The 16,173-nt window shown below is 46.6% G+C and overlaps 1 protein-coding gene across 2 annotated transcripts in view; it reads right to left on the bottom strand.

Moving 5' to 3' along the window:
* The window catches only part of LOC144791646 (collagen alpha-4(VI) chain-like), a 114,755-nt gene that overhangs the window by 25,715 nt on the left and 72,867 nt on the right, over positions 1–16,173 (bottom strand). For both annotated transcript variants that reach the window (XM_078666373.1, XM_078666372.1), the window contains exons 4-5: positions 7,966–8,068; positions 7,362–7,837 (exon numbers count right to left, since the gene is read on the bottom strand). In XM_078666373.1, the coding sequence (XP_078522499.1) occupies positions 7,362–7,837; positions 7,966–8,068 (579 nt within the window). The remainder of the gene's footprint in view (positions 1–7,361; positions 7,838–7,965; positions 8,069–16,173) is intronic.

The following is a 16,173-nucleotide window of genomic DNA, read 5'->3' on the forward strand; positions in this document are numbered from 1 at the left end:
TTCACTCAGGCAGGGCTTCTGGCCCAAATGGTCTTCCCATTGAATTATTTAAATTACACGGCGACCGCTTGGCCCCATATTTAAAAGATATGTATCTTGAAAGAGACCGTGGCGAGCTGCCGTATGATCAATGTCTCGCCAATATAGTGGTCATTTATAAGGAGGGTAAGCCACGTTTGGTCTGCTCGTCATATCGTCCAATCTCACTGTTGAATGTGGAGCCCAAGGTGTTGGCCAAATTGCTTGCCACCCGCATGGTGAAGGTCATTACGACGCTGGTACATCCTGACCAGCCCGGCTTTATGCCTCGTCGGAACACCGCCCTTAATCTCCGTCGGCTTCATGGGGTGATAGCAAGTGCGTCCCACGCCCATGAACCGGCGGTGTTGTTGTCCCTTGATGCCACTATGGCTTTTTACAGAGTGGAATGGTCATATCTTTTTGCTGTCCTGGAGAAGATGGGATTTGGCCCAGAATTTATGGGTTGGGTCTGCCTCCTTTATTCGGCCCCACTGTCTCGTGTTGTCGTGAACAATCATAAATCTAGCGATTTTTCACTTGGGAGGGGCACTCGCCAGGGTTGCCCTCTCTCACCTCTTTTGTTTGCCCTGGCTCTTGAGCCACTAGCGGCCTCGGTACGGTGGGATTGTTCGATCAGGGGATTGCGCTGGACTTCAGACTGGGATGATAAGATTTCGTTGTATGCAGATGACATTCTGTTATATTTGACCTCCCCGCGCAGTTCCCTGATGGTCTTTATGGATATTCTTGCGATTTTTGAAAGATACTCTGGTTTCGCAATCAATTGGGCGAAGTCGGTCCTCTTCGTGCTGAGTGGTGAGCCTCCCAGGGTGCCAGAGAATTGACCAGTGAAGCTGGAGCTGGTTAGTTTCCAGTATTTGGGAATCCAGATTTCGAGAGACCCCAAGGTTCGCTTCAAATTGAATTTATTGCCCCCACTGGCCAGATTGAGTGGCGATGTCAATAGGTGGAAAACACTCCCGCTCTCCTTATTGGGCCGCGCGGTCCTCTTCAAGATGATGGCCCTCCCGTGCTTCTTATATGCCTTGCAGAACTCCTGTGATCCGGTGCCCCCGTCGTATTTTCATGAAATAGAATCGCTGCAGCGAGGCCTTCTGTGGGAGGGGAGGCCTCGTATTGCATTGTCGAAATTGATGTTGCCTTGGTATGACGGGGGTATAGGTCTGCCCAACATAAAAAAATACTATTGGGCGTCCCAGTTGGCGCCCATTAATCAAGTAATTTATGGCTCGCCGATGGATCCGGGTTTTGCTATGGATCGTGGCCAGGGGGAGAGTACAATAGGGTGTTATACGCGAAATATGGTTGTTTCCCCTTGGTGGGTCCTCCATCGACGGCGACGAAGATATGGCACGAGGCTTCAAGGGCTCTTAACTGTGCAGGCCATATAACGATGGCTACTCCCGTATGGAGCTCGGAGAAGTTGGGGACACTGGAATACTAAAGGATTTGAACAATGGGATTTAATTGGAATTGTGAAGGGTGCGAGATGTGTGGGGTAAAATTGGGCTGCTAACGTTTGAGGGACTGCAGGCTAAATACCAGTTGCATGACACTGAAATGTTTCGATACCTTCAGATTCGCCATGCTATATTTGCAGTGGTCCCCCATGGGGTGAAACCCCCGGTGGCCTCGCCACTTGAGGATCGCTTATTAGACGGCCATATGCCGACCAGAGCCATATCACTCACATACAATAAGTTGATTAACCATACTGAGGATCCCCTGGTGAAGCTTAGGGATCAGTGGGTTGCAGATGGCTTTGTCTTGGATGAGGAGGACTGGAGGGATGCAGTGTGATCCCCTAGAATAGTGGCGGTCCCAATGAGATTTCGTTTGGTCCAACTTAGGATTCTGCACCGTTCCTACACCACGGGTCCAGGATTGTTGAGGATGGGGTTGGCGGCGCCTGCGGATTGCCGAAGAGGGTGTGGGAGGTCGGAACGTTCCTACACATACTGTGGGAGTGTGAGAAGGTCCGTGATTTTTGGGCAAGGATACACTTGAAAATGAGTGAAGTATGGGGTGTACGGATCGAGCTGGAGGCGCGTCGCTGTTTGCTGAATGTCTGGGAGCCTTCCGACCTCTCGATTTACGGCAAGATTTGGGTCACTCTTGCTTGCGCAATTGCCAAGCGCAACATTGCTCAACTATGGGGTGCAATCCAGGCGCCTCGGATTGGGAAGTGGATGGAGGACCTAAATTGGTGTATGTTTCGGGAAAGGGCTGTGTATGTGTCAAGTTGGCGACCCCGTAAGTGGAGTAAGATCTGGGGTGTTTGGAATGCCTATCGTGGGGACATCTGCACACCGCCTGAGATTGACCCTGCCAGTGTGGATCTGGGAGATACCTAGACCTATTTATATATTCTGTCTTATTTGCATACCTTTGGAAGTCTCCAATCTCGATATGCATATGTGAATGTACTCAATGCGCTCTGGTCAGGTTTGAGTTATGTAATGTCTTTGCTTTAATAAAAAGATGTTTAAAAAAAAATACTCAAGCATGTGCAAAGGGTTAAACCGCAGTACATGCAACTCGATGACTCATCTCACTGACGTGATGGGCGCAAGAAAAAAAGGTAAAAGGTTAATAAGCATCATGGGACCGGTTTTGGGGTAACACCCCTCATCGGCCAGGCTAGCTTTAATCCAGTGGTACAACAAGCAAGGGACTGGGGGTGGCGTTGTGAGCAAAAGAACAATGGATTAAACACTGATCTTTGTGATTGGGGGTGAATGTTTGCATTGTTCAGCATTTGGTCCATCAATTGTTCCGTTTGCTTTTGTCGTCCTAAGTGGGAAGGGTATGCCCAGACGTGAACCCCATGCTCACTGCGCCACTGGATTCAAGCTAATCTGGATGATGAAGGGCGAAACCGGTCCCAGGATGCTTGTTTCTGGTCCAGGGCAAAGCTGGCTTGGCAATTCAGGCTATACTGTTCCCATGAGGAACAGGGTCAAGACCGATTTGCATATGGCAGGGTCTAAACTGGGGTGGTGTGGTGAGCAAAAGAACGATGGATTCAACCCAGAGCTTTGTGACTGGGGGGGGGGGTGTTTGCATTGTTCAGCATTCTGTCCATCAATTGTTTCATATCCTTACACTTTCAGGCTAGACACACCCCTAAGGTGGGCCACCTAACGTGGACACTCAAATAAGGGTTTCACCATCTTGGTTTTGGTGATACTAGGAATTCTGCGGCAGGTTTATGCCCACTGTAAGAAAGAAGGATCTGCTTTCATGGTCACTCCCACTTTTTGCTGGTGTCATGTTTATCTAATTAGTCTGACTGGGATACTGATAATCAGAACCCCAGTTTCAGTGCCTCTCCCCTAAATTGGACAAGGTGAGTACTTAGGTATCCCCCAGATTGGCTACTGATGTATCCTTCTAAGTCCCTAGTATATGGTTCCAAGGTACCCAGGGCATAGGTACACCAGGGGTCCCCCATGGGCTGAAGCATGTATTTTGACACCCAATGGGGTACACACATATTGTGACTACAGGCTTACCATTGGAGCCTGTGTAAGCTGGTGCTAGCACCACTTACGTCATATATACATTTCCTTACATCTGAGGTCTCTGCATTTAAAACCTATAAGTCACCCCTAAGGCAGGCCTTTCAATCCTGAAGGCAGGGAGCTTGGGTCTAAGAGTGAGGGGGCCCCTGCATGAGCAGGACATCCCTACAACCTACGGTGCCCATTCTCCCAGGTTGTAAGTGCACCAGCCATTACGATATATAGAGTGACCATGCATCATTACGTGATGGCTATCTCTAAATTGGCTGTGATGAATCCTGTCGTGTTTGGTATAAAATATCTTGGACTCATACCCCAATACCGTAAACGGTGTTGAAGGTATGATTCCATGCACTGTAAAGCTCCTTCGTGGGGCCCTCAGTGGTCCCGGTACCAGTCTTGTAGACCTGGACAGCAAACTATGGCTGCTGCCGACCTGAGACACAATTCTGCCTTCCTGCTGCTGAGTGGAGCTCGAGCAGAGGAAGGAAGGACAATAGGTTTCCTGTCACAGGGAGGTGTGACCACCTCCCCCGACAGGACTTAGTGTATTGGGACGGCGCAGACTGCTTTGAAGGACACATTTGGTGCCCTCCTTACATGCTGCAGTTGAAACTTTTTCAGGGGGTCTTCTTTGGCTCCAGTGGGCTCCCCTGCTTGCTCAGGGCCTGCTCTGACTTTCCTGCTTGTGGGGAGTCACTTGGACCTTGCGGGCTCCGACACTTTTCGACTACTATGCTGGGTGCTATTGCCAAGGCTTGTTGGTGCCCCTGCCCGACATTGACCCCCTGGCTCTTGATATCCGACGTGGGACAGCTCATGAACAGCTCCTGGTCTACCACAACATCGCCTGGTCTGCACAGCTGCAACTTCAAGGACACTGTCAACTCTTCTTCATCCCCGACATCAATGGGCTTTAGTCTTCCGTGCCTTCTGGTCACTCCTGAGTGGCACAGACTCTGTCCCCTCTTCCTGCAGGTACCTCTCATCTTGAATACACCTTTGGGTTCTACCAGACTCTTTCGCCACTTTGCCAGCGGCATCTTCACTGAAGTCCTCCATTGTGGTTTATGGCGGTTTCCAATGTCACTTCGCACCTATGCATCCGGCTTCCCTGGTGTAGGTATCCTGGTTCCTGGGGTATCCACAACTGGGGTGACTCTCCAACCTTCCATATTCCCCGGGGTTTCTTCAGGGTCCCCTTGGAAGGGTCCTTTTACGTTTAAACTGCCACAGGGTCTTACATATTGACTAACATTCAGCATGCAGTCATGTTTCTACTCTGCACACGACCTCCGTGGGGTTCCTAGATACTCACCTTAGGTGGGTCCTTGGGTCCCCTGCTTTTCTACGTCTCCTGTGTCCATTCTCGACTTGGGTCCTGGTTCGCATTCCACTATTTTTGTATATGGTTTGGTCTACCCCTGGAGACCACTGTGTATTCTGTTCTACTTACATATTCTATTGACAAAGTATTGTGTGTATTGTGTTTATATCTCCAGTAGGAGATAATGCATTGTATTAGTGAGTGTCAATAATAAATTCATATTTTTATAACTAAACTGTGTGGTTCTTTTTCACTTAACTCATACCATAGGATTAAGTACTGGTAAAACAAGCGGCTTTACACTCCTTCTGGACTAAGCCTGAAGGCTGCTCTCCACAGCTACCACTTAGAGAGCTTTTCTAAGGTTGCTAAGACCACTAAATTCACAGTAAGGGTAGTCTGGATTGGTGCAGGGTGCCACACTTACATAAGTGTGCAACATATACTCAGCCAGCCTCCTACTGGAAAGAACTGATGTCAGAACACCAGGGTTGCACCTAAAGTGGTACTGTGCACATCCTTTCCAGTGCGGACAACGATGCGCTGAACGACAAAAACCGTCACGAAGGGGTACTGCTAGAAAATCTTCCGGATCCAGCCTGATGCCTGGGGATATTTTAAGGCCAGGAATCTGCCACCTGATGTATCTATCAGATATAGGCAGTTATAACTGTCTACAAAGTCAGAAAAAAAGATCAATTTAGAGATGAGGCTATTTCGCAGGAGTAACATTTGTTAACATTGCTTTTGTTAACTAGCAGGGTTATGGGGGAAGTTGTCAAAGTTCCTATCCGGGCAGGCCTGCTCAATGGGCTTGGCGTGTTGTCAATGGACTGAAGGTTGGCCAGGCAGGAAAGAGAAAATGGAAGATAGATAAAGAAACTAGCGAAAGACTACAGGAAAAGGGAAATACAAGAAAACAAGTCTTTATGGATTGTGCATTTTGAAAGAGGAAGAAAGATCGGGGTGTCAAAGTGGTGGGTTATTTAGGGGAGGTGGGATGGATGAGATTCTGAATCAAGTAAGTGAGCTTGTTTGGGTAGGGGGTAGTCTGTATGACAAAGGAACCAGGGGCTGTAGTCTTTGTAGAGGCCTCGAGAAATATACTAGCTCACTCGCTATGGCGAGTCAGATTTTACCAGGGCAAGCTATTCTTAGGGCCTACTGGTCAAGCTGAGAAAGAACAGCTGCTCTGTTCACTCACAAAGTGAATGAGCAATAAAGAAGCCTTTAAATCTTGTTTTCATCATGTCACATTTGCTCTACATCCAGAGTCAGAGGTCAAATGTCAGCTTATGTCTTCTTACAATTTGCTGCTTATTTTATCCTGGAGGTTGGTGTTTACTTTTCTTTCTCTGACTGCAAAGTTAAAGGATTTTGTAAAGTGAATAGCTTGACTATCGTGCTGTACCAAGAGTGAAATGAAAGGCTGTATGTAGCATGTCAGGTTTCTTTTCTAACACAGCATTTAAATTGCTTCTAAATTAACTGTGCTCACATTTCAAAACGTATTTCAGTACTTACGAAAGCACAGTTTTTGTAATGTAGTGTGATGCTAAAGAATGATTTCAATAGGATGAAAACAAACCAGAACACTTTACTTGTTGATGTGTAAATCATACCTATAATCTCTGAACCCAGTTTCCACAGATTATCGTCTATATACTATACATATGAGCAGATCATTCAAGTCACTAGATCTGCAGGTCTGGTAACATTTTAATGATTTTTCAAGGCCTGTTGTAAGACCAGCTCATTTTATTTTGATTTAGCAAGTTTCTATACAGTATACGCTGTGTGTCACTGACTGGATTCGAAAGAGCAATGAGCATGAATTATAAAAATACAAAAGGGTACAGGTTTAAATTGAACCTACAGCCTGCCTCCTAGTGTAATAATCAGCGTTCCTGTAGCATGGAATTGAATGTAAATCAGTAGATCACCTGAGACATCTGGTCAGACAGGGGGTCTTGAAAATACAATAAGTTGTTGGTTGACTGAATGTCTATCAGGCAAACTGGGATATATGTCGTTACAACGCATGCTTTTACCACGCATGCCTTTACAACGCAGGTATTACAACGCAAAGTTGTTACAACGGCTTGCGTTGGGAGGCGCTGGATAGTGGATAGTTTAGTTTACTATTCCAACTCCAGTCCCCGTGGATAGTAGGGAAGGTTTTGGATTGTAAATTAAACTATTCCCTATCCTACAGCGCCCTCCAGCGCACGTCGTTGTAACGACTTGCGTTGTAATACCTGCGTTGTAAAAGTACTGCGTGGTAAAAGTTTTGTTGTAAAGGATGTTTCCAGCCAAACTGCTACTCGTCTACCAAATATGCCAATAGTTGTATTCTGGAGGTAAAAGGGATCCACTTTGGAGGCGAAAGTATCTCCCGCGATTACTGGATCTTGTCGAGAGATCTAAATTCTAAATGTGAAAGGAAAACATTTCAGAGAAGCACTTACTTGTGGTAATGCAGCCCTCGAGGCATTCCTGTTCAGTATCAAAGCGGTTGGCATTGCCCCCACAGCCTCGGTACCAAAAGCGGACGCACACTCCCTGGGTGGCCTCGTGGTACCACTTCAGGGAGTAATCAGCACAGACAGTGCCCGCATCCTTTGGCAGCAGACATGGGTCTCCCATAGCACCAGGTGCATCTGCAGGATGTCCAGGGAGGGCCAGCGAGGATGACATTGGGGGTTTGCTTGTGGTGGGCTCTGTGCTGAGGTTGGTACTGCCTTCCAATGTCACACCCCTGGGCACCACTGTGGAGGCTTCCGGTGTGACTTCAACTTGCTGGAGCAAGGCAATGTTGGGCTCGGTTTTCAAATGAATGGCATCAGAAATAGCCTCCATGCCACTACTGTCGGTGTGAGATGCCATACCATTCTCAGGCGGAGGCTCAGTCGAGCGGTGCTGCATAAAATGGGTGTCCACCTCCCTAGGAGAGAAAATAAGTGCTGTTAATATGAAATGGAAGAGACAAGTCAAGCAGAATAATGCCAGCAAATGCACAAAGGCTAACTGCAGCAACCTCTCTATGTTACAGTAAGCTTTCCTGGTACTCACTCTGCAGGTGTGGGAGTTGATGGCGCCATGGTAGAGGCAGAAAGGGGGGGTCCTGCCGTGCAGTCCTTGTTTAGCTGAGTCCGCGGCTTCCCACGAGTTTCCACTGATGTGAATAAAGAAAAAGCATTAACTCACTAAGAATGCCAGCCTGAGGTACTAAAGACTTCCCTGTGCCTTAAGCTGTTCCAGTGCGTAATTTGTAAAAAAAAGAAGTGCAGGTGTTAAAAATTTTGCCAAGGAGGCCACAGCTCACTTATTCCTCCTGTGAGCCCCACTTTCAACACTCTCACTGCCTCAGTCTATATCTTCTAACCTTGATCTGTTGTCTGTCCCCTACGACTTTGCTCTAAGAGTCTATCTTCTCACTTCTCTAATTGTTTTCTATCATCTTTGTCACACCTGGTGTGTTACCTTATTCCCTGCATTTCTGATTTGCCCTCTATTCATTCTACCCCTGCCCTTTTTCCTCTTCACTTTTATCAATGCTCTGCACTATCTCCCCTCGATCTTGGCTCTTTACGATCACTCTTCTAGCAGTGATTAGCTGTGTCTTCATTTTATCATTTGTCTGCTTTTTTTCCTCTGTCCTGTCCTCTACATCCTTTTATTCTATCTTCTCTCTTCTTAATGCTCTCTTCTTCACATCATGGCTGCTTTTTCTTTGTATCTGATTTGCTCTCCTTTTCTTCAACTTAGCTCCGTCTTATCCCTCTCCTCGCCTGTTGTTTCCTTCTCCTCTTAACTCCTGCTCTCTCTCTCATCTATAACACTGCTGCTGCCAGTGACCCCTGTCATCAGCCAGTACATGTCCCTGCTATTGTGAACTCTGCGTTTTCCTGTTGTCTTTCCTAAAGAAGAGGAAGATGACATGTGCTTTACTTTCTTACCTACACCGAGTGCAAAAACAAAATGTACACCAAATGAAAATTCTTTTTTTGCATATATTAATCAGTGCAGTATAACTGGGTTATTTGCAGAACAGGTAGCTGCTCGAGCACAGCAGGTGATGTCACTTCTAGTGCTGCCTGTAATTAGTAGGTCCAGGAATGGCGACGGCATTGGCATCCACTGCTCAGCTTGCTGTGACCCTGCCTGCAACAGCACCGGCATTGTCCCCAGCCATAATGCTGCCAATGCCGGTAAGTATGGTTGTGGTGCCTACTGGGGTGCAGCGCACAGATTCTTCAGGTGACGCCATGGCACACAAATGTTGTGTTGGGCCACAGCTGCATCGCGCACGTTGAGGATAGCAACAATGCAGGGCTGCTGGATATGCTACTCTGGCTACACAGCAAGTGGAAACTCCACACTTACTTTTGTTTATTCTTCTTCAAGAGCCCTCACTCCCAAGTTCCAAATGCGCTCTAGCAGCTTACTTGCCTCAACTCGTCTTGAGCCAGCCCCCAGCTACAATTATCCAATGGGAGGCTTAGGCTCAGGTGGTGGCATGGTGCGGCAGACTCTGGGAATAAAATGCAAGACATAGTTTGTTGATGACTTCTTGGATTTGTGATCGGCGAGATGACACCATCACTAACTTGGTGATACACAATCACGCCTGCCTGGACAGGTGTATGCTGGCCTGTATATGAACATTTACCAGCCAGAAACCATGCAATGTATGTTATTCTTTTTATTTTGAATTTGAACAATTAATATTGAGACCAACACCTGCAGGGTCAGAAATTGTAGCCCCGGCCCTGTGAAAGAAGTGCAGGTGCTGAGCACCTGAAAGTTTCTGCTCAAATTAAGCACTGCTGTTCAAGTACGGAAACATGGGTTAGATTTAATATTGCTTTTCTTACCCTCGGACTCAGGCAGAAAAAACAACAGTCTAAACACCAAAGAAAGTGACACACAATCAGAAATCATGCTTTGAAAATTTAACTGTTTGGGTAATACCTGCACATCACACTTCCTGAAAGAATTGTGGCAAAAAGTGCATTTTAAAGCAACTTTGGTCAACTAAAGGATTTTTCTGAGTATATGTGAGGCAAATACTGCATTTTAAGGCACATCACTAGTAACCTCGATCTGTAATGGGTCTGTCTGCAGTCTTAGATGCCGGCCTGCTTAGGTATTACAGCCTCAGCTTCAGCAACTACTTGGCCTTTATGCTACAGCTCTCACAGTAGTAACTTGGGTGCAAGATGTAAAAAGTCCTGTTGCAGTCGCAAACCCTGTGATTCGCAAATTCTAGGGACTGCGAATGCAAATGTGTTTTTTATATACTAAACCCATTTCGCAAGATGTAAAAGCCCTTCCCACATACAAAATGGCTGGTGTGATCTATTCCAAATCGCAATTACGAGGGTCATAAAAGGGGCAGTCTCTCCTAACTGCGAGTCGCAGTGGTATGCATCAATAGTTTGTGACCCCACTGATTAACACCGGCACCTGAAAAGATGTGATTGATTCGCAATATGGAAGATTTCCATTAGGGACACCTTCCCTTACCGGATTGGTATTCGCAACCTTAATGGGCAGTAAGCAGTGGTCGAGGGGACTACTGCCTTCCCTTGATGTTTTCCAAAATAGAAAACAGGAAAAAAGGGGAAAAAAGCAGCACTGATTCCTTTAAGGAACATGGGCTTTTGAAAAAACTTATAATTTTTTCCCCTTAGGACAGGAGTGAAAGGTGTGCTGGACGCCATATATGAGTGGTAGTGAGCTCCTTTATATTTGTTTGTTCTGTTTAAAAAACATAAAGTTTCCCGTGTGATGATGCAAACATGACGGTGGCGGTCTGCTGCTCCTTGCAGGCCACCATCCCTTTGTTTGTATTCAATCACAGGTGATCGCAAATAGTAGCATGTCTAATGAAAAAGTTAGGGCCATTCCAAGTGAAAAAGTTACTTACCTGTGGTAACGATCTTTCTGGCAGATACTCTATCTACTGATTCGTCATTTGTAGACTAATCACAGACATAAGACTGGATCAGGAAACTCCAAAGCTCTGAAGTCGCCTTTAGGGGTGCATTGGCTTCATATCGATGCCGGAAGTGACAACACGTCAACTCACCAAAGCCATATAGCCCCCCCCCACCCCACTACATCAGTTTCCATCCATTTTTTCCAAGTCATCGAGACAGGCGGATGGACTGGCATCAACAGTAAACACTGTAGTACCAAACTTACATTTCGACTTTAATAATCTTTCCCTGTAACGCATTCATCAAAAGTGGAGGTGAGCGAGATCCACCAGAAAGATCGCAAGTAAGTATGTTTTTCTTCTGATGGGTGCTTCTCCACATAGATTCCTCACCTGTGTATAGATTCCCAAGCAGTATGCTTCTTAGGAGGAGGGCTGGTGGATAATTAAATGAGTAGGGCAGAGCATAGGATGCTCATATGCAGCAATGCTTTGCAAAAGTGGGTAGGGATGCCCCTCTAGCTGGCTTGACATCTCTGCTATTGAAAACCCTCTGGAAAGAGAAGAGGTTGGAGATTCGGCTCTGATGGAATAACTAATCAAAACACCAAGACCTGGTTTCTAAGGCGCCTATTTTCAGGTTATACACTTAAAACGTGTGCGAAGTACTGTGATTTTCTAAATTCCATACACTCCTCTTTTTTCTTTTTTATGAGGTAGTCGTCAAACGTTTGCCGCCTTTCGTTAAAACCCAATTTTTACAAACAACAGTCCCCTGGATGTTAAATGCTATGTTCCTTTCAACATAACACCGTGTACATTCAGAACCAAAGCGGTTTCCTGAATCAACAGAAAAACGCGTGAAAGACAAAACGTGTGAAAGACAAAATGACCCCTCACACGCGCACCACCAACGGGTTTACTGGTTGGCACTCACCAGTTGTGCCCACTTTTATCATCATCGGTGGTCATTTTGTCCAAAAGAGAAAGGAAAGTGTCCAAAAGGAAAAAAGGAAAACTTAGGTGCAGTGAAGTGAACAGGTCACACCTCACGATGTAACCAAGTGTGATTAAAATTGACAAAAACACTCTAATAGCAATCACTTTATTATTTACCTAGTGTATTTTATCAAATTAAAATGGACAGGTTGCTATTCATGCATACCATTTCCAGCCCCAACATGTTTCTTTGCCACAATAATTTTTGGCAAATTCTTCAAGGCCAATCACTTCGCCAAAGCACCAGTATTGGACACACCGTTATGGAGGACCTCAAATAGCCACTGTCTCTCGTACCAGCTTTTACTGTTGAGCTCAACTGGAAAACTACCTATATGAGTCCTCCTGGTAGAGTGATCATTCAGCTGTAATGTCAATCACCCGGGGCCTCACGGAGCTCATTGTCTCCTCCTGTTTTATATATATATATTTATAGACAGCTAACCTCACCTCTTCTCGGCGATGCAACTAGCCCCCCTTGAGAAAGGTCTAAGATCTGACCGAAATGCATTGGGACAATTGATAGGCTAGAACTGCTTTCGAAATAAAGGATTTTCGACACCACCTAAAGGAGTGCGACTCACCTTCTTTCCTTGAAAGAAAACTGTTGTCATATACAGCGGCTGGGTCCTGCCGCCGAGCATCGCACCGCCACTAAAAAGAGCGCCCAAAACTGCCTACACCTGGACCCAAACCTTCCGACTGCGCAAGCAAACATATGGCAGGGGCAGCCGCCAGGGACCAGACCCTGGTCACAGGCCCTCATTGCCTCGAAAATAGGTAATTTGAGGCGAAGGTGAAAAGCAGCAAGAATTAAGCTTTCAAAGCATCGCTCCCCCACGGGGCTGTAATCAGAGAGGAGGGGCGGACTACGAATACCAGCGAGCCTCGGCTGACCTGCCGACTGCGGCGCCCACCAGGGGGCAATCACACCAATCAGTCTCCAGAGTGACGCCCACCGAGGGGTTAACAACAAATAAATTCACGAGGCCACAGACAGCTAACCTCACCTCTTCTCGGCGATGCAACTAGCCCCCCTTGAGAAAGGTCTAAGGTCTGACCGAAATGCATTGGGACAATTGATAGGCTAGAACTGCTTTCGAAATAAAGGATTTTCGACACCACCTAAAGGAGTGCGACTCACCTTCTTTCCTTGAAAGAAAACTGTTGTCATATATATATATATATATATATATATATATATATATATATATATATATATATATAAAGCAATTCTTCTCACACAGCAGAGGCGAGGTTGAGCAGCACTCATTCCGGTAAATTAAAACATTTATTTTTCTGTTACAGCTTGCCATTAAGTTCCCGATGCATTTCGGTCAGAACTATGACCTTCTTCGGGGGAGTAGAGCCACAGCATCCAGGCGGTTTCACAGAGCATTCGCCATTCTTGCTACTTGAAGCTTGCTGCCCTCTAATGGTCACCTCAAAGGGGCTGATAGCTGCTCCAGGTGCATGTTGGTTTACGTAGTGCTGTGTGTGCCTCAGGTGTCGTTACCCTCAGTGGGTATATATATATATATATATCTGATGGAATAACCTCAGATTTCTTCTGTGATTCTTCTTGGCCGATGTAGAGAATGATCCATCTGAACAGCGTCCGCTTCTGGTCCGATTTGCCTTTCTGCGAACCACAGTAACTAATGAAGAGCTGGTCATCCAGTGGTGTATCTTTGATGCAGTCTAGATAGAAGCTGACCAAATCCCTACGATCTAGCCTATGAAGCCACTCCTTCATGGTATGAGATGGGGGTAAGCAGGTTGGAAGGGTGAAGGACTGGCCTAAGTGAAAGGGAGTCACCACTATACAAAGAAGGCAGCCTTAGTTCACAACACGAATTTGACATGGAAAAAATAAGTGAGCGGCATACAGGAACATAGTGCCTTCAACTCACTGACCCATCTCGCATAGGTGATTGCCACAAAAACAATGTTTTGAAAGTTAGCAACCATAACTGGCAACTGTGTAGGGACTCAAATAGAGACCCAATCGGTTGATTCCCATCATTGATATTTTGGGGAATGCGGACCAATCTGGTTATAATCCAGGCCGAAACACCACCCTAAATATTTGCCGGCTAGTATGTATGATGGATGTTACCCTACCCTCCTCCTTGATGACACGAGACATAGCACAGTGTCATTGGATACAGAAAAGGCTTTTGACACTCTGAGCTGAGACTACTTGTTGTCCTCCTTCGAGCAAATGGGTTTTGGCCCCACATATATGAGTTGGATCCATGCCTTATGTAGGGGACCGACTGCTCAAGTGCTCACAGGTGCCACATTTTCCAACTGTTTTGGGGCACCAGGCAGGGTTGCCCACTGTCTCCTTTAATATTTGCATGGCCATGGGGCCTTTGGCCTCTACCCTACAACTGCAGGCACGACAGTGGGGGATTCCGGCGCACGGCAAACACCATATCACCTCCTTATATGCTGACGATGCATTGGTGTACTTGTATGATACTTCCTCTACACTTCCAGCTCTGATGACTCTGTTAGATGACTTTGGTAAAATATCTGACCTCAAAGTGAATTGTGCCAAATCATGCATCTACCTGTTAGCAACGGAACTGGAGCGATGACTCACCTCACAATGCGGCTACAGCGGTGTTATACCACGTTCAAATATTAGTTCAGATGCTCCGTCCATCACCACCCCCTTTTGTACCGCTTTGTTCGCCATAAGTTGACTGGGTATGTTCAGACGTGAGTCCCTTGCTCACTTGCCACTGGATTCAAGCAAACCTGGCTGAAGACGGCTGAAATGACAGAAACCGGTCCTAGGAAGCTTGTTTCTGGTCCAGGGAAGACATGGCTTGGCAATTCGGCCTGGGCTGTTCCCATGAGGCACAGGGTCAGACTGATTTGCATATGGCCATGTCTGAACTGGGTTGGCAGAGTGGGCTAAAGAACGGTGATGGATTAAACCCAGATCTGTTGACTGGGTGTGAGTGTTTGATTGGTTCAGATGCTCCGTCCATCACCACCCCCTTTTGTACCACTTTGTTCACCACCCCTCCATGTGCTTATATGTCGTTTTGACCTGACTGCATGGACGGAGGCTGATATATTGGTTCTAGGTAATCTACATCATGAAGAGCACCGAATGTCATTCCAGGATGCCAAGGACAGGTATTGGATATCAACTGGACAATTTCTAGCACATCCTGCAATCCAGCATTCGCCCGGCAATGGTCATAGGTGGACTAAAGGCCATCCCACTTTGCAGGTTCACCTTCTTACCCTGCCAAAACACACCCACTGCAGCGCTCCGGGAGATTACAACAGAGTCCAACAGACCTGCCCCATGCTGGAACTACTTCCGGCAGAAGCACCACTGCAGAGCCCTCATATGCCACCATGCATGCTTGACAAGGCGAATGCGGAAGACAGCAGACCTAGCAGGCATAATACCATCAGGACTGAGATGCATACACCCTCCAGAATGGATCAGACCATTTCCTACATGCCAATAATTCTCTGAGGAGGAATGAAGGCACAGAGAAGGGTAGTGTCCAGCACCGACCCTATGAACAGTAGACACCGGGAGTGCTCCAGGTGAGATATGGGCGCATTGATTGAAAAGTCAAAGTCAAACAGTAGCAAGACTGTTAACTGCAGGTGATGCGCCACCCCCTTTGATCAGCCAGTCTTCTAGGTACGGTATGATAGGAAAGCCTAAGCTCCTGAGATAGACAGCAAATACAGTCATCAACTTGATAAAGACCTGAGGTGCAGATGCCAATCCAAATGGGAGTACTGCCAACTGGCAGTGCATAGAACTCATCAAAAACACAAGTACTTCTGATGGGACTTCAGGACCAGAATCTGGAAACACACATCTTGCAGGTCTAGTAACATCATCCAGTCTCCCGCTCCCAATGGCAATGAGACCTGGGTTAGGGTCAGCATCCAGAATGTCTCCTTCCTGATGAAGAAATTTAAGCCCCTGAGGTCTAGGATCAGATGTAGATAGCGATCCTTTTTGGGAAGAAGGAAATATTGGCAGTAACATGCTTACCCAATCTCCTGCTCTGGCACTAACTCCACAGATCCTTTCAGGAGGACTGCTGCTACGTCTTGCTGCAGGATAGAAAGACTGTCTGGGGAGGGGGAGGAGGCAAGGAAGGGGTGGAAGTGGAGCCTTACGGAAGGGTAGTGTGTAACCTCTTTCTATGATCTCAAGAACCCACTGCTCCAAAGTAATGGCCTTCCCACAGGTCCATTTGGGATAAGAGAAGCAAACTAGATCAGCCGTCCAGGTATGGGGAAGGCGGAGGAAGAGGCTTGCTCGAGCGATCCATGAACTTCAC

This window comes from Lissotriton helveticus, chromosome 11 (genome assembly GCF_964261635.1).
Source record: "Lissotriton helveticus chromosome 11, aLisHel1.1, whole genome shotgun sequence".
Taxonomy (NCBI): Eukaryota; Metazoa; Chordata; class Amphibia; order Caudata; family Salamandridae; genus Lissotriton; species Lissotriton helveticus.